The sequence below is a fragment of the Sciurus carolinensis genome, chromosome 7, assembly GCF_902686445.1.
Source record: "Sciurus carolinensis chromosome 7, mSciCar1.2, whole genome shotgun sequence".
NCBI classification, from domain to species: domain Eukaryota; kingdom Metazoa; phylum Chordata; class Mammalia; order Rodentia; family Sciuridae; genus Sciurus; species Sciurus carolinensis.
The window spans coordinates 63432391-63450516 of NC_062219.1; the positions used below are offsets into that span (position 1 = coordinate 63432391).

General features: G+C 40.6%; 1 protein-coding gene across 2 annotated transcripts in view; it reads left to right on the forward strand.

Moving 5' to 3' along the window:
• Window positions 1–18126, forward strand: part of Faxc (failed axon connections homolog, metaxin like GST domain containing) — a 71732-nt gene that overhangs the window by 22721 nt on the left and 30885 nt on the right. For both annotated transcript variants that reach the window (XM_047559502.1, XM_047559501.1), the window contains one exon: window positions 2808–3031. In XM_047559502.1, coding sequence (XP_047415458.1) covers window positions 2808–3031 — 224 coding nt within the window. The remainder of the gene's footprint in view (window positions 1–2807; window positions 3032–18126) is intronic.

Sequence of the window (18126 nt, forward strand, 5' to 3'; positions counted from 1 at the left end):
CCTCATTTGCCTTGACATTGGTCTATAACACTGGACACAGGAGGTGAATGAACGGGAAGAAGGAGGACAAAGGAAGACAGTTTCGCAGATAGCTGGGAAATTATGAATGAACCCAGTTCTCCTTCTTCTGTGTTCTACATTCAAGCTGCTGCTGCAACGAGAGAACTTTACATCTTTGCAGTGATGGTGCTTCCTCCCCACTGACTCCAAACATGCCCCTCCCATCTCTGCCTGCTGCTGTCTACCCATTGCTATGTCCTGTCTTCTACACATGCCCTCATACACATTTCCTGCTCAACAGAGAAAACTAAAGTCATGAAGCAGAAACTCTGAACCATTCAGTAGCCCCCCCCCCATCTCTTACAACATCTCTTTCCCTCCATCTCAGAGAGATTCCCTAAGTCTCTCCAAGTTGCACCTCCAGTCTGGTCTTCTCATCTAACTTGCCCTTGAACCATGGTTTTCTCAATAACACCCTTCACTCTAGAAACTTTCTTAGGTGACCTCACCTCCTCTTACAGCTTTAAAATTGTTATCAACATGCCTCTGACTACCAATTCTCCATCTAGAATATCCACCTGTCTCTTGAGTTCTCAACCTGCTAAACGTCTTCCCTTGGTGGTTCCATGGGACTTTCAAATGCAGCTGGTTAGCTCATCTTTCATTGCCCAAATCAGTTCCCTCTTATGTAATCTAGTATCCATTAGTGGTATTATCCACTCAAACCAGTCTAGGTGTAAATGCCCGGTTTCTCCTTATACACAATTTGTGATCAGTAGACTCTCTTCTGTCTCAGCATTTCTCCCACACTTCCGTCTAGCATCCCCTCTGCCGTTGCCTCAGTCAGTGCATCATTTCTTGCCTGGTCTTGCTGTGGTCTTCTAACCAGCCTTCCTACAGCATTGCCACACATCTGGTTATGCTTCTTGTCTGTTAAAAACTTTCCAGGGGTTAACCTTGGCTTTTTGGATGAAGGTCAGCTCCCCTTGCCTTAGGTCTGTCATGATCTGATCCTTCCCAATCTCCTCTCTCACAAGCTGCCTCCTCTGCCTCCTGGGCCTCACCCACACTCTGGAATTCTGGAAGGTCATCAAGCAGCCAGTGTTCTTAATTACTGCAGGTGTACAAAGAAGAGCAAATATGAAAGCATTTTATTTTCATATTTATGTAGAATTTTTCAGAACAAATGTGACATATATTATACGGAAAGATCCAATGAATGCTTTTCCTAGAAGAGACCATTGCGATGTACATTTTTCCTATTTTTGGCAAAATCCATTTCATGACTCCTAAATACTTTGAGAGACTTACTAAAAAGAGTTACATGAAACTTTCTAATAAGATCTGTGCATATTCTTTTAACAAGGGAATAAAGAAAAATGTTTAAACTTGATTATAGGATTTTTCAGTAAAAATGAGGAATTTTTCAGAATTTTAGAGAAATCTTCTAATTTTCATATTTAAAGAGGAGACAACCCTAAAGGAACAGAACTGTATAAGATTATTAAATCTCATGGCTTTTTGTTTTTGCCTTTTACCCTCTTCAGGTGGAAAATAACATTTAACTGTTGCAACAATTGACTCATTCCCTGTGTTCCCTCTCAAAATATTGTTCACATTTATGATTAAAAAAATTTTTTTTAGTTGTAAGTGGACACAGTACCTTTATTTTGTTTATTTCTTTCATGTGGTGCTGAGGATTGAACCCAGGGCCTCACACATGGTAGGCAGGCACTCTACCCCTGAGCCACAACCCAAGCCCCCATTTCTGATTTTTTGACGTGCCCATTACTGCTGCATCAACTTGTACTAGTAGAGATGACTGTCAGTACATTTTTTATCAATATGAGGAAAAACTAGAATCTCATGCCCACAGCTACCTTCTCCTCAGCCTTCAGTGGGAAACCCTTGTAATTTCTAACTACCAACATTGTTAGTTTTAAAAGCATTCTTGCAGTTGCAGAGGTTTGGAGAACAAAATCAGCAAAGGCCTGGGTATTGCAGTCAAGGAGATGCATGAACAGTGAATAACCATTTAGCTGTCCATACATGTTATATAGGCGCATCTTATGCTGAGTTTGCCAAGAGCACCAACTGGGAAAAGTGATTCAACCAAGTTCCTTTGGTATTTGTATTCACTTTATAATCCTTGAGAACAAGCTGAGGTAGTGTTTGTTTTTAGAAAAGCCAATCATTTCCACAATATTTATAATTTATAATAAACAGGGACAAGTGTGTACCTACTCACTAATCCTCTTTCAAAAAGACAAAATAGCTTTCTTTTTTAAAAAAATAATTTTATCTCATGAAATATAAAGTACATACAACAGAGTGTATGAAATAGAACAGTGCAGCGTTTTTAGCACAAGGCTTGTGCCTGTGGAGCTGTCCTTGTGTTCAAGAAAGGAAGGATGCCAGCCCCCACTGCCTGCAGCCATGTGCCCGGGAGACTCACCGTCCTAACTAAAACACTTTCAAGTGGGGCTCTCCTTGTTTTCTGTGGGGTTGTGTAAGAGAAAGGGGAAGCATGGCTCTGAGAGGTGGGGAGGGTATGGGGGTGGGTTCCCGGAGAGGTTTGGTGGGATTGGAATATCATCTGGATTGTTCACCTTTTCTCTCACAGGCCCGTAAATCTAGGCATTGATTAGAGCCTGTTGTAATATCTGCCACGCAGATTGCTCTTTGTAAAAGCTGCAATTGTTTGGTTCCTCCAGAGTGTGCCGAGTTCTGAACAACTCATTCAGAAGCGACTCTGGAGCTTACATGTGTCTGATGCACGGTAGTAACCTGTTTCCACACAATTCCAGGACATTAGCTTATTGCCAGTGGGTGGACAATCTCAATGAGACCCGGAAGATGCTCTCTCTTAGTGGTGGCGGTCCCTTCAGTAACCTGCTGAGGTGGGTCGTGTGCCACATAACAAAAGGAATTGTGAAGCGCGAGATGCACGGCCATGGCATTGGCCGCTTCTCGGAGGAGGAGATTTACATGCTGATGGAGAAGGACATGCGCTCCTTAGCAGGGCTCTTGGGTAATGTACCACGCCTTCTATTCTGTATTTTGTGTCCTTATTTTTTTGCATGAATAGTGAAGTACTGCTGATGTACTAACTTAAAGTACATCTTGCTTGGTTTCTTCTATTCCACAAGTGGGTTGCAGTGCCACCATTTAACCAAGCCCCCCACCTCCCAGTTTTCAGGAGCATGTGTCTTTCCACTAACTCTCTAGTAGTTTGACTGTGATTTGTGTAGCAAGTCCCTTGTGAAGGGAGTATGGGACATGCTTTGGTATCACTACCTGGCTGTAAATGAAGCTGACGTTTCTGAATGTGCTGTGAGAGAAGGGTGATTTTGAGCACAGAAGTTCTTCTGTTTGTAAACAGTTCAAGATTAAAAGGCAGCTTGTGAACGTATCTGCTCAGAAGGCTCCACTGTGTACCCATCAATGAAAGTTTGAGAGACATGCTGTCAGTGCCGGTTCTGACCTATTCCACGAGCACGTGCAGCATTTGTCTTTTTCTCATCCCTTCCCTTTCTGTTTGTTTCCTTGATTCTCTTCAGAGCAGGTTTAGCTCTGATTTTGTATTTATTATACACAATGGGCTTACCTGCCTTTGGGAAGTTTCTCAAGGAGAGGTTTAGAGCCATTCTGTCCACAGGCTGCTGAGGATGGGTGTGCTCTTGCTCACCTGACTGGCTGCAGGTGGCCCAGGCTGCTGCACTTCTGCACTTGGTAGAACTTGATTCTTACCTATGATAATTCATAAATAGATCATTTGAATTCAGGACCCTGCAGGTGTGAAATAATGTCTTCTAGAGGGAGACACCTAAGGTACAGGGAGTCAAGTCCCCCATGTGATTAGTCTTTGGGGGCTACTGATTTCATCTATATAAGGTGGTTTTCTTCCATTGGCCTTTACTTGTTGGCAGGAATTCCCAGATTCATTGTTATCCCTATTCTGGAGCACGTTAGTACCTTACCTCCATCAGAAGGTGGGAATTGGAATTTGTTTTGTTGAAGTCCACTTAGAGCTGTGGGAGGCTGAGTTGAGTACGTTCCTTGCAGAGTGGTCTGCTCTGTCTGGCTTTTTTCTGCTCCATACCCAGACACTTGCTACACGTGGAGTCCTTCCTTGAACCTCAGCCTGCGGGTGGCAGATCGTGGTGCCACATCCATCTCTTGGTTAGCCTTGTTATAAAGGGTCATATCCCATGGGGGGCTTAATGCTGGCTGAACTCCTTCAAAAACTCTGTCTGGTTTGAAGGATTGACACTGTCTAGACCTTCTTTTGTTTTGCTCCACTGAGACCAGGTGGAATTAGCCTCCACTTGCTCATTCCTTTAGAATTGTAGTACTGAATTCTTGACCTCAAAAATCAGGCCCACAGCTGGGTCACTTCCTCCTTTACAATGGCTCTGTCTCTTCCTGACTTGCTTCCCCTCCTCGCCAGCCTATGCTATTGGGAGGCTGGTGAATAAGAAATTGAGTCCCCACAGTTATGGCAGAGATTGTGGCAGTAAAGCGCTGCTTCTCTTTAACAATGTAACAGTGTTTATTTCTTAAACAGAGAGGGCTGACCATCCTTTTCTGGCATATTTCTGGTTGAGAAGACTAGGGAACAGGTTGATAATAATTGACAGTATTTCTCTAACATTTGATGACCTAAACGATGCTATCTCCTGAATTTTGGGGAGATTGGAGGGAAATGAATCACTGATGGCCAGGTTGGATACCTGGCAAATACAGTAGGTCCCCCTTATTCATGCTTTCTGGGGTTTTAGATACCTATATTCAACTGCAGGCTGAAAATATTGAATGGGAAATCCCAGCAATAACTGTGTAAGTTTTAAATTGCACAGTGTTCTATGTAATATGATGAAATTCCTCACTCCCTGCTGCACCCAGCCCAGGAAGTGAACCATCTCTTTGCCCACCACATCCATGCTGTATGCACTACATTTAGTAACCCTCTTGATTGTGAGAAATGTTGCTGTACTTGCATACTGGTAACCCTTATTTTACTGAGAATGTTTCTAAGTACAAGAGTAGTAATGCTGGCAATTTGGATATGCCAAAGAGAAGTTGTGAAATATTCCTTTAAATGAAAGGATAAAAGTTCTCAACTTAATAAAGAAAGAAAAAAATCCTATGTTGAAGTTGCTAAAATTTATAGCAAGTTGTTGCTTATCTCTAACTGCATCTCACTAATAAATTAAACTTTATCATAGGTATGGACCTATGGTGGGGGGAACAGTATATACAGTGTTTGGTTCTATCTGTGGTTTCAGGCATCCACTGGAGATCTTAGAACATATACATTGAGGACAGGGGTGGGGTGGGGGGCTACTTTATCTCATAGAGTGTGAGGACTAAATGCAATAAGTAAAGTATTTACTACATAAGAAGTGCTAAATAAATAGTAGGTGTTATCATGATCACTTTGATAGATTTTGTGGGTAACATAACTTCATTAGGATTATTTTTTGGGGGGACAAATGCCTTTATAACTTTTTATCTACAGTTTTAATTCTACTGTTATTAATCAATTATAGAATTTTGGGAAGGTTTAGAAAAGCACAAGAAAGGAAAACAAATCTCTAATTTTATAATCAAGTGCACAGTTACCATTTTGATGTATAACTTTCTAATATTTTTATGCATAATTTTGAATCATGGGTATGCTTATATTTCTGTATACACGTTAGTTTCCATTTATTTTATTTTTTCCCTCTTATTAAATATTCTATACCCTGTGACTTTATAAGCCTGATATCATACTTAGAACTAGGGAAACTGACATAAGACTTAACAGATGAAACGTCACTTTGTTTGCTTTTTCATATTTGTTATATTATGAATCCTGAATCTACAGGTACAATCTTGAAGCAGATAGAAAATAAGAGAATGAAATTAAGAATTGTAAAGCTGTATCTAGTGTGAGCAAAGAGATCTCCAGCTATGGCCATTAGATATGAGATTAAACTAAAAATAGAAGATGGAATCCAGGACAAAAATCAAATGACACCACCCATTTGACAGACAGGAAAACCGAGGCACAAAACGTTGAGTGATTTACCAACAGTCACACAATCAGTACAAGTGGATCCAGGAGTCAGATCCAGGTCAAACTCAAGACCCTTGTTATTTTCTGACCCCACCATTACCCTGAGGTTCCTTATAGATTGTGCTTCAAAGTGTAGAAGTTGGATTATGTTAGTCTGACCTCTTTAAAATGTCTCCTAAAGTTGCCAGAGCTTTAACTGTCAACTTAAAATGTGGTCTCCAAAGTAATTTTTAAGTACATTTTATTAGCTGGCTCCAGGAAATAGAGTGCAGAATTAAATATGGAGTGTTACTATTTTTTCTTAATTTTTAAATGTTTTGTAGTTGTAGATGGACACATGCCTTTATTTTATTTATTTTTATGTGGTGCTAGGGATCGAGCCCAGTGCCTCATGCATGCTAGGCAAGCACTCTGCCACGGAGCTACAACCCCAGCCCCTGGAGTGTTACTATGATTTAATTTCCTGAGTTTTGTGAGTTGAAGTTGGGCCTTCACTGGGAGGTTGCTCCGCAGCTAGACTGAAGCACATCAATATTTAAGGAGAAAGGATTTCCTTTGAAGGGCCACTTCTGAAAGAGAAGGTGATAAATGGGATTTGTTAAATGGAAGTGAGAAAAGCAGATTTCCAGCAAGCTTCACTTGATGGATAAAAAATTTAATGTGCTTTTTTCTTTTGGCCAGTTTGAAGTATTTTATTGAGTCAAAAAATAATTCAGTGTGTCTTTGTTTTTCAGAGTCTTTGTTGATGTTGGGTTGGCACATCTGTCAGAACCAGATCAGTGTGATCTTGATTATTTAATACAGAGTAAAGGGATGCACAACAGAGCTACCTCCTCAGCATTTGTAATTGCAGCTTGGTAGTTGCAACTTGGATAACAAGTTTTGTTTTTCAGTACATAGATAACTGGCTAATCACTTAGTTGGGTTAAATTATATGTAGAAGATTAAAATATTCTCAGAGAACAGCTTGGTTAACTTTTTGTGATTAGTAATAGAAAATCTCTCACCCAGTCTTTATCAGAAATGAGTTTGGGGTCCTGCACCTGCAGATTAGGAAGCCTTGCTATGAAGCAGAGTTGATGCTCTTTAAGACATGGGTGGACTATAGCAGAGTCAGGCAGGGACCTGTGTGGGGAAAAATAAAGCGAATAGGGTGCAATTATGCCTTGAAGTCTAGGTAGAAATCCTGGAAAGTCAGAACGCCACATTGCTGGCCCCTCTCACTTCTCTGCCATGCCAAGAGAAGAGAGAGCTTGTCTCTGTGAGCTCAGAATCCAAAAGAGGAGGCTGAACTCTTGTGGGGCCTAGACTGGATAGGGGATGTGTTAGCATCAGCATGAGAACTGCTCTTTGGTGAGTGTGCTGAACCCATCCTATGGATTTAGTCACCTTTTCTTGGGGTTTTCAAACTTCTAGTCACAAGGTAAGATTGAATTTTGATGCTTTGGAAAGCAGTTTTCACGAAGTTGGCCAGACCAAGAGTTATTAAGAAATGTTTAGGTGATCCTTCCTATGTGTGGAGGGTGAAGGGGTGAGTTGAGGCTGAGCCTGAAGTTGATCTCCCCTAATGCTCAGGATGTAGCAACAGGCTGCTGCATTGTGGTGGGGCAGGAATGGTTGTGGTGGATGATGACAGTCTTAAAGAATCTGTGTTTACCTGGTCCTGATGGAGCAGCAGGGACTACTAAAATCTAATGTTTCTTTAACTTAAATTGGACTTTTATAGAGTGTGGTTGGTTATCTCATGTAGCAGTTATCTCATGGCAAAGTAGATGAATAATTGGTAAATAAAGCTGGTTTGGGAGAGAATCATATAGAGGGAGAATAATAAAAATACAGTTTCAAATATGAGGCTCAGCTGTGCACAGGTGGTGCTCAATAACTATTTTTGAATGAATAAAGAAAAAATGAATGTTAGAATGCATTTAGCAGATTAAGCATAGACTCCAGAATCTCTGGATCCAAGAGCACTTTCTGAGCAAAATATTTGAATGTGTGAATACATTTAAAGGATGAGATTAGAAAGGGTAATGGGCTCTCCAAGTGGAACCTGTAATTTCCTATCAAAGAATGTTCTCTTCAGCCACTTCTCTGTAGAGACCTTAGGAGGAGATTAAACTCATAATACTTAGAAGGGTACTGTATGATCAAGCATGCATGTACTGAAGTGCATGGTGGGCTTTTGTGAAGGACTTGAGAGTTGGTGGTGAACAAGTTGGGCACAGCCCTGAGCCAAGAGAGCTGCCATCTGCAGGAGATATTGTCAGCACTGGGGAAGAATCCACAGTGGAGAAATGAAGGTGCAATGAGAGCATTTTGCAGGGGAAATTTTGTGGGTGGGTTGGGGCGGGGGGGGGTGGTGGTTTGGGAAGGCTTCTTTGAGAGGCGGTTTTTAAGCTGGGCTCTGAAAGGCAAACAAGGGTTAGGCAGGCATGTGGGGGAAGGGGAGCAGGGTCAGGACGGTGAGTAGAATAGCATGGAATAGGGAAGGAGCACTGTATGCAAAGTCCCAGAGATGAAACAGTGGGGCGCTTTCAAGGAATGGAAAGGTGACCAGTGTCCCTGGAAATTGTTTTTTAATTTTTAAAAATATTTTTAGTTGTAGATAGACACAATACCTTTATTTTATTCATTTATTTTTATGTGGTGCTGAGGATTGGGACCTAAAGCCTCACACGTGCTAGGCGAGTGCTCCATCACTGAGCTACACCCCCAGCCCATGTCCCTGGAAATTGTATGAGAGCAGAAGGGCAGCAAGAGGCAGAGGTAAGAAGATGCAAGGATTATACAGCTCACAGGTGACATAAATAATTCTAAGGCAAAGGACACCATCAGAGGTTTAAAGTAGGGAGGTGGCATTGACTGGTAACAGACAGATTTGAGTGATGAAACATGAGGCTAAGGGAATACTTCTATCAACTGAACTCACTGTGCTAACCCCCACATGCTTTCTTTCTTTTGGTACTGGGAATTGAACTCTAGGGCACTTAACCACAGAGCCACCCCCTTGGCCCTTTTTGTATTTTATTTAGAGACAGGGCCTTGCAGAGTTGCTTAGGGCCTCACTAAGTTGTTGAGGCTGGCTTTGAACTTGAGATCCTCCTGCCTCAGCCTCTAGAGCTGCTGGGATTACAAGCGTGCACCACCAGGCCTGGCCACATACTCTTTCAAAAAAACAATTTACTTGCAGCCCTGCCTGCAAGTAAACAACTTGCAGTTAATAGTATATGTTATATTCCTCAGCAAACAACCTGTTATCTACAGGAGAAATGAAGCCCCGAAATGCTGATAAGAAGAGCACAAGTTATCCTGGAGGGGGAGACTTCTGTGATCCTTACACAGACCAGATTCAAAATTCAGAGAGATAAGGATAATTCCCTTTAACCATAAATATGTAAGAACAAGTTCCAATTAGAACTGGTCAGCATGGACTAAAAAGACCTGTAGTTGCTCTGGACTTTTTACCATGCACAGTGAGGACTTGGAAGTCTGTCATTTTGTTGTCAGTCAAAAGTCAAGAGGTGGACCTGAGTAGGACTCTCTGGAGACTTTATCAGGACCACCAATAAAACTGCAGGAGGGGCATACCCTCCTCTCTGTGAGGACTTGCTTTCTCATTTGAGAGTGTCCCTTTTCATTTTTTCTGTTTAATAAACTCACGCCTGCTATTCTGGTGACGTGTCTGAAATCTCTCTGGTATGATCACAAGAACCTGTGAGAAACAACCACTATGGCTGCCTCAGCTCTCTGATGGGCCTTACCCTGTAACAGTATGACTCTATTTATAGCTAATGTGCTGGAAAGGCCAAATTAGGATTGGGGGTCCAAGGAAGATGTGGTTTCTGTTTAGGAAAGATAAAATGGTATTTGGCTGTAGTCATGGTGGTACACTTGGGCAGGAAGCTATGGATTAGAACTGTACTATAGAGGTGTATGTATTTGGGGAGAAGATGGTGTTGAAGAGGACAGGGCTCAGGAGTAGTCAAGTACTGAACAGAAAGACTTAGGGGAAGAAGTAGCTGTTTGCAGAGTTGGGAACACCGGAGAAGAGTGGATATGGTGAATTTCAGGTGTGGCCAAGTTTGAGATCCCTATGAGCCAGACATGGGAGTGGAAATGCAGTATTATGATAAAGGCTGTCTTCATCAGTGGGGAAAAGACAATGAACTCTCATTAAATCATGTTGGGATAGTTGGCTAACCATTTGGAACAAAATATGGACAATTAAAAAAAATTTTTTTTTAGATGTTGATAGACCTTTATTTTATTCATTTGTTTATATGCGGTGCTGAGAATTGAACCCAGTGCTTCACACATGCTAGGCAAGTGCTCTACCACTGAGCCACAGCCCTAGCCCCAAAATATGGACAATTCTGACTTCGTGTTATACACCTGAATGAATTCCATTAGTCCTCTTTGCTTATAGACTTACCTAAAGAAATGATCATTAACCAGGTGCAGTGGTGCAACCCTGTAATCCCAGTGACTCTGGAGGATGGGGCAGGAGGATCTCAAGTTTGAGACCAGCCTTGGTAATTTAGTAAGACTCTGTCACAAAATAAAAAACGAAAAGGGCTGGGGATGTGACTCAGTGGTAGAGCACCCCTGGATTTAATCCCTAATATACTGCCCCCATCCCAAACAAATAATCATTATTTCAAGGGACATCGAAGAACTGAGTAGTGTGCAGAGGTGTCAGGAAGTTGGAATCTAGAGACTGAAGTGTGTAAAACAACTTAAGACAGGTAGAGTTGTTTTTTTTTTGGTTGTCTTGTTTGTTTGTTTTTTGGCACTGGGGATTGAACCCAGAGTGCTTAACCACCAAGCCACATCCCCAGCCCTTTTTATATTTTATTTAGAGATAGGGTCTCGCTGAATTGCTTAGGGCCTCGCTAAGTTGCTGAGGCTGGCTTGGAACTCGCGATCCTCCTACCTCAACCTCCTGAGCCGCTGGGATTACAGGCGTATGCCACCAAACCTGGCTAGATTTTTTGTTTGTTTTTTAAGGGTACAAAGTTAGTGACTACAGGGACAAAGTGTAAATACTCAACTCATAATTTATTTCCATAGAGATAAATTTAATTGAACTCCACAATAGTTGCAAGAAAGCACTTTTATAGTCTTAAATAATGAAGAGACTAACAAGCAAATTAATTATTTGAACATCATTTTTGTATCCATTATGCAACATTAATTAACTAGGTGCTTTATTAGATTCTTGAAAAATAAAGAATGAGATTGGACTCTACTCTCAAGAAGCTTATGAATGTAAGTTCTCAAGTTTCTACACTCAAGCAAACAACGTCCTTGGGTATGAAAAATTTTCCATATGATCTTGGAACTATTGTAATCTTTCAGAATTGGGGAGAATAGAGAAAAGTGTCAGAAGATGGAGATGGAAAATTGTTCCTATTTCTAAAAGAAGAGGGAGAGGTAGATTTTGACAATGAAAATAAAATATCAGATGAGTTATTAAATAAATGGTTATTTTTATGAAGTACTATCATTGGTTCATTGTGAATGAATCATGCCAAAAAGTAACTACTGTGCTTGACTTGCTAATTGGGTAGGCCATCTCTCGATTTCTTCAAATCATTGGATACCATTATGTCTGACATTCTGGTGGGCACAATGACTACTTTTCAAAGGGATTTGTGGATGTGTATGGTTCCCCCAAGTTTCCCTGAGTGTTGTGGGAGGAGAGGTAGCTTGACAGGTTGGACTGTCCCCACCCCTGCTTCACCTAAAGTAGTTCTCTTTTATTTATTTATCTGTTGTGAATTGGTTGTATTTTGTTTGATAGAGGGCTTACCCTGCCAAAGCGAGGTTAAAAAAGGAAAACCCTTGGTGGAATCATGACTGGATCCTCACAGTTTTGACTAATGGATTAATATTACCAGAAGAGTCCTCTCTAGGAACAATGCTCTGGACTTCCTCACACTCAGTACTTTTTCCCATTGACCTATTCACAACTTTGAAGGCATGCTTAATGGTTTTGAATGACTCTGGGTGGAAGGATAACCAAAAAGTTGAAAGAAAGAATCAAGAATCAGAGTTTTCAACTTTAAGAAGATGAAATCTAATAGGGATAAGTGTCAAATTCCATACATAGGTCTAGAATTCAAATTACACATATCTGGGGTGGAGAGGCATGTAGAAAAATACTTAAGGATTTTAGTTGATTTTTAATCTTGATTTGTCCCCAATGTGGTGAAATGTCACAGAAACTATTAAAAATTTAACCTGTATAAACAGAGTATTATGTCTCTGCCCAAGTTGTTTGCTTGGGGAAATCTTGTGCTTGCTTTCTCGGGGCACCCTCTGCACCTTCTTGTCATAACTTGGTGTGACTTCTTCTTAGCTGAACTCTGTGCTAGGGCTGGTGGATTCATTCTCTGTCTCTGGAGCCTGACTGAGTGCTTGACACACAGTAGCCCTCCATCAAATGTTGGCTGAACTGAGAAGTGTAATGTTCAGTCATGGGTTAAAGGAAAATGACCACACTAGTGTGTATCCAGAAGAGGTGGTTAGGGAAAGTGGTTAGTGTTTTGTTTACTCTACATCTCTGTTATTAAATTGACCTTCATTTTCTTTTTTTCCTTCTTATTTTTGATTATTTAAATTATTTATTTTGCATTTAGTCATACATTTATATTGAAGTTTAAATATTCAGATGACTTTTCAGTTACCATTTTTTACTTGTTTCATCTCACTAGTGTTGTTACTATTGTTCTTTATTTTTATTGTTTGTTCTATTTAGTTATACATGACAACAGAATGCATTTTGATTCATTGTACACCAATGGAGTACAACTTTTCATTTCCTTGATTGTACATGATGAAGAGTCACACCATTTGTATAACCCTACATGTGCATAGGGTAATTATGTTTGTCTTATTCCACCATCTTCCTTTCCCCCTGCCCCCACCCCTCCCCTCATTTCCCTCTACACAATCCAGCGTTCCTCCATTCTTCCCTTACCCCCCACCCCCATTATGTGTCAGCATCCACTTATCAGAGAAAACATTCAGCCTTTGTCAACCTTCATTTTCTTTTAAAGAGTGTTTTTCTAAAGGCTTTTGACCTGGACCAAAGCAAAATAGTTTTGTTATTTATTTTTTATGGGCACAATAATACATAACTTATAAGGTACAATATGATTAGATTCATGCATACCGTTTTTGGTTTTAACAGAGTTTGGGAACAGGCTATTTTAGTACCTGCTCTTCCTACTCTGTTTCTTTATGTCATTTAAACAGCACCTCTTGGGAATGTCTAGGTCATCTGTACATTAGCCTTTTGGGCCTCAAGTGGGGCACTGCTTTGAATACAGCAGACACACACCATAGTTCCAAGTGACGGTGATGGAGAAACCTTTAGAACGGGGCAGTGGAAAAGGTTGAGAAGCAATAGATTGTATCTATGCACCTCTTAGCACACTTAGCATATGCCAAGGAACTGTGATCAGAGGTCAGAGGAGAAGGAAGACAGAGTAATTAATCAATCTCGCTAAAATAGATCCACAGATGAAAGAGGAAAATAATAGATATTAAAGGGAATGTTCTGGAACCTCAGTGTAGTGTTTTTCAGGTAGGTTCTGTGTGCTCTTCAACTGTGGTGCCCTCTGGAACAGTGACTTTCAGCCTGATTGCTCTTTAGAGTGACCCAGGAAGGTGTATGTATAGCAGGGTACTTTTAAAATGCAACTGCTCAGGTCCTTACCAGGCTGGTTAATTCACTGGGGGCGGGGTCTGTGGAATGATATTTTTAAAAACTCAGCAGATGATTCAAGCATATCTGTAATCCAAGATAGCCCAGGAGTGGAGGCCTAGGTGCTGCAAAAAGGAAGCGGCCAGGGAAAGAACCATGGAAGGGGCCATTGAGGGTTCTGTATCTGGGTACCAAAAGAGAGTATTGTAACCTTTTATAAGGGAGGTGTTTTAGTCAACTTTTTCACTGCTGTGACTTAAAGTTCTGACCAGAACAATTTTAGGGGAGGAAAAGTGTATTTAGGGACTCACAGTTTCAGAGTTCTCAATCCATAGACTCAAGGTGTGACTGAACATGGATGGAGGAAGTGTGTGGTGGAGGGAAGTGGCTCACATGATGATCAGGAAGGAGAGAGAGAGGTGATAGTGGAGAGGAGAGACTCCACTCACCAGATACCAAAGACCGGTGACCCACCTCCTCTAGCCACACCCTACCCATCTTTAGTTACCACTCAGTTTTTCTTATCAGGGGATTAATTAACTGATTGGGTTAAGGCTGTAACTCATTCATTTCTCTTCCAAACCTTCTTGCCTTGTCTCACACGTGAGCTTTTAGGGGACAACACATCTAAGCCATAACTTTCCACCCCAAAATTGTTCTGGCTGGGTATTTTAGTCACAGAAGCGAAAAACTTGACTAAAACAGAAATTGGTACTGATAGTATGGTTTAGATGTGGTGTCCCCCAAAAGCTCACGTGTGAGACAAGGCAAGAAGGTTTGGAGGAGAAATGATTGAGTTACAGCCTTAACCCAATCAGTGAATCAATCCCTGGTGGAATTAACTGAGTGGTAACTGGAACTGGAGGCAGGTGGGGTGTGACTGGAGGAAGTGGTTCATTGAGGGTGTGGCTGTGGGGTACATAATTTGTATCTGAAGAGTGAAGTCTTTCTGCTTTCTGATCATCATGTGAGCTGTTTCCCTCTGCCACATTCTTTCTTCATCCATGTTCAGCCTCACCTTGAGCCCTGAGGAATGGAGTCTGCTGTCTATAGATTGAGACCTCCTAAACTGTGAGCCCCTAAATAAACTTTTCCTCCCCTAAAATTGTTCTGGTCAGACCTTTAAGGCACAGCAGCAAAAAAGCTGACTAAAACAGGAAGTCATCAAATTTAGCAAAAATTAGGCCTGCTTTCCAGTTTTGTTGAAAGGTGACCCTGGTTGGGTCTGTCTGCATGGTACTTACTCTGGCCCTTCCTTCTTTCCATATCAAAATCCTGTTAATGTAGACAGTAGATTTTTTGTTTTGTTTTGTTTTGTTTTGGTAAATTTTAGACACTATTTTAAGTCAATTTTATTGAGATATAATACACATACAATCCACTTTTAAGTATATAATTTTGTGTTTTTTAGTACATTCACAAGGTTTTCAACCATCACCACTATCTAATTTCAGAATATTTCCATCAGCCCCAAAAGAAATGCCTTAGTCATAAGCGTCACCTCCTGTCTTCCCCAGACCCTGGCAACCACCAATTAGCACTATGTCTCTGTGGATTTGCCCCTTCTGGTGATTTCATATAAATGGATTCATATAACATGTAGACATTATTTTTAATAGCATCTTGAAGATATTCTAGTCTTAACAACACCCCTGAGAGTTAGTGACTGTACAGATGAGAGCCAGTCACTGTGCAGATGAGAAGCTAGACAAGGTTCACAGAGGCTCAGAGATGGATCAAGGCCATTCAGTTAGTGACAAAGTGCTTTCCTTCTGCTCCACCATGCCTTGTTTCCATGGGTGGTTTGTAAAAGTCACATACAAGAAAAGTAATAATTAGATTTGAAATCATAAAACTCTATTTTTTCCTGTATTGATTGTATTCCAGTGAGAGCCTAAGCTTTTACAAGTTCATACAGGAGTCGGGTGCTTACCAACTGAAGTGGAAGTGATTTACTCTGAAAGGTCTTTACGTATGATTCAATAACTCTAAATTGCTTGCTGCTCTCTAATGGAGAGGATCATTGGATCATACAGTCAGAAAGCATTAACTCCTCTTTTTGCTCATCTGTGCACTCTAGATTTTCAAAGGGAGAAGGGAGGAATTGATAGCCTGGTATCCTTAAATAGTCAGGGATGGTGAGATAAGGCTCCACTAGTGTTTGAATCCTATGGAGACTAAACAGTTGCAACCCAGAGTTGGTTTACTTTGTTTCTCATTTTCATTGTTACTATTTGAATTGGTAGGAACATGTTGATTACTCATGCAAACAAACAAAAAATACTTTTAGCAGAATAAGATAAAATGTTAATAATTAATGTTGAGTTCCTAGAATTCTTTGTGGCACGTTATACAAATTAGTTGATACAATTTGGACAGACTCAGTCTGGACTTTATTTTATCCTGGGATATTCTAGCTCTTTCTTTGAGAAAAGTGGTGTGACTTTGTGTTTAAATTTCAGGGTTCCAATTCCTGAATGATTACAATAAAGGAAAAAAGAAAAAAAATAGGCTCTTAAATATCTTTATCAGTGCACAGTCCTTTAGATGTTAACATTAGGTGAATGCAGAACAAGAAGCTTAGTGCTCCCTGCACCCTGCCACCCACCTAACTTGTCAGATGCATAAGCTCTCCATGTTTGTGTTTTGTTGGACTGATTTACCTGGACAGCATTTGGGAGGAATTAATTATAGATAAACTATACCTGATATATCCTAACACATTGTTAGTTGTCAACCAACAACATTTTTATTTACTTAAATAACTTAATTTGTATTAAAAGATAGTAAACCAGCATTTAGAGAACTAGAAAGAATGTATGTATCTCCCATCATTCTGCAACCTAACTCAGTAACCATTTCCTATTTCCCTATATTTTCCATGTGCAGTTTGATGAGATTTCATTTTTGTTGTACATTTCTCTTTGCATCCTAAAAGCTCTAAATATTTTTCTGTGTTGTTGACATTTAAAAAAATGTATCTCCTTTAATACATTTTATTGTATTAATTCATTTGAGTTGTTCCAGATTTTTTTTGTATGTATGTATTCTAGATAACTCAAATATCTTCTGAGGATTTATTTGACATTAGCTCATAGGAATAAAAGTACTGAACAAATGATTATGAGCATTGTTAGGTCTGCTCCCAGGCATTATCATGGTGCTTTCCCAAATAGATGTACAAATTTACCAAGTGACTGATAAAATACTGAAGTACCAGTTTCACTGAAGGCTTACCATTTTTAAGGCATATGACTAAAAAGTAGCTTAATACTTTATGTGTAGTAAACTGGTATCTTAAAGTTGCTCTATTTTCTGATTCTTTAATTACTTTTAAGAACATATATTTTTCTTTTTGAAATTTCTTAGATTTCTCCTGTGATTTGTCTCAACCCTTTGTTTTTCTATTGAATCTTAAACTTTTCTTTAAAATGTAACTAATTTGTGTAGATTTTATAACTTTGTTTCTGAGTGGCATTGGAGGCAATCTTTCCTCAGACTCACATGGAATCATTAAGATTCTGTGAATGAATACCCTGGCTGATGTCATCTTCTTCACATCAGTCCTGACCCCACTTCAGGCATCTGCAGGTGTCTGACACCTAACAGTGTTAAGCCCCAAACCTGTGGTGTAGTCCATTCCTACTACTAGCCTCCTCCCCTTAGGTCAGCTCCCCTTAGGTGGCACCTGGGGCTGTCTGACATCTGACCTTGTCCCTGCAGCTGGCCAGTGAGCTCCTACACCGCCCACTCCACCCTGCCCTTGTTCACCGACTGCCCAGACTACAAGTCTTTCTTTTTCCTCCACGCCCCACCCCTGCCTTTTTATTAGCTCTTTTCTTCCCTCTCAGTCAGCTGAGTCTGAGCTCCATGGAAGCTGCTCTCTCTTCAGTGTCCCCATCCCTTGCTCCGGCCCATCACCTTCCTCCACAGGGCCCCAGTCAGCACTGTCAGGCGCTATCTCCTCACCATCAAGAGTCCTTCTTCAGGCTTTTGACTACAAATTCTCTCTCCTCTCTCTAGACTTTATCTCTGCAGACTCCCTCCACTTACCATATGAATCTTTAAAACCACCACCCCAATTCTGTCCTAGCTTTTGTCTTCCTTCACACAAAAGCTGTTTTGAAATGTATCAGCAGCCACATTTCCCTTACCTCCCATTTATTCACTGAGCCACTCCATCCCATCTACTAGCTCTTCTTGCTTCATCCCCAATTGCTCTTGAAAGGGTAAATAATACCCTGCCATTTAAAAGCCCTTTGGAAATAAGAAACTTTGACTTGAGGTGAGACATCAAGGAGCCTCTCTTCCCTTAATACTAATACTAATGGAGCCTCCCTTCCCTTAATAC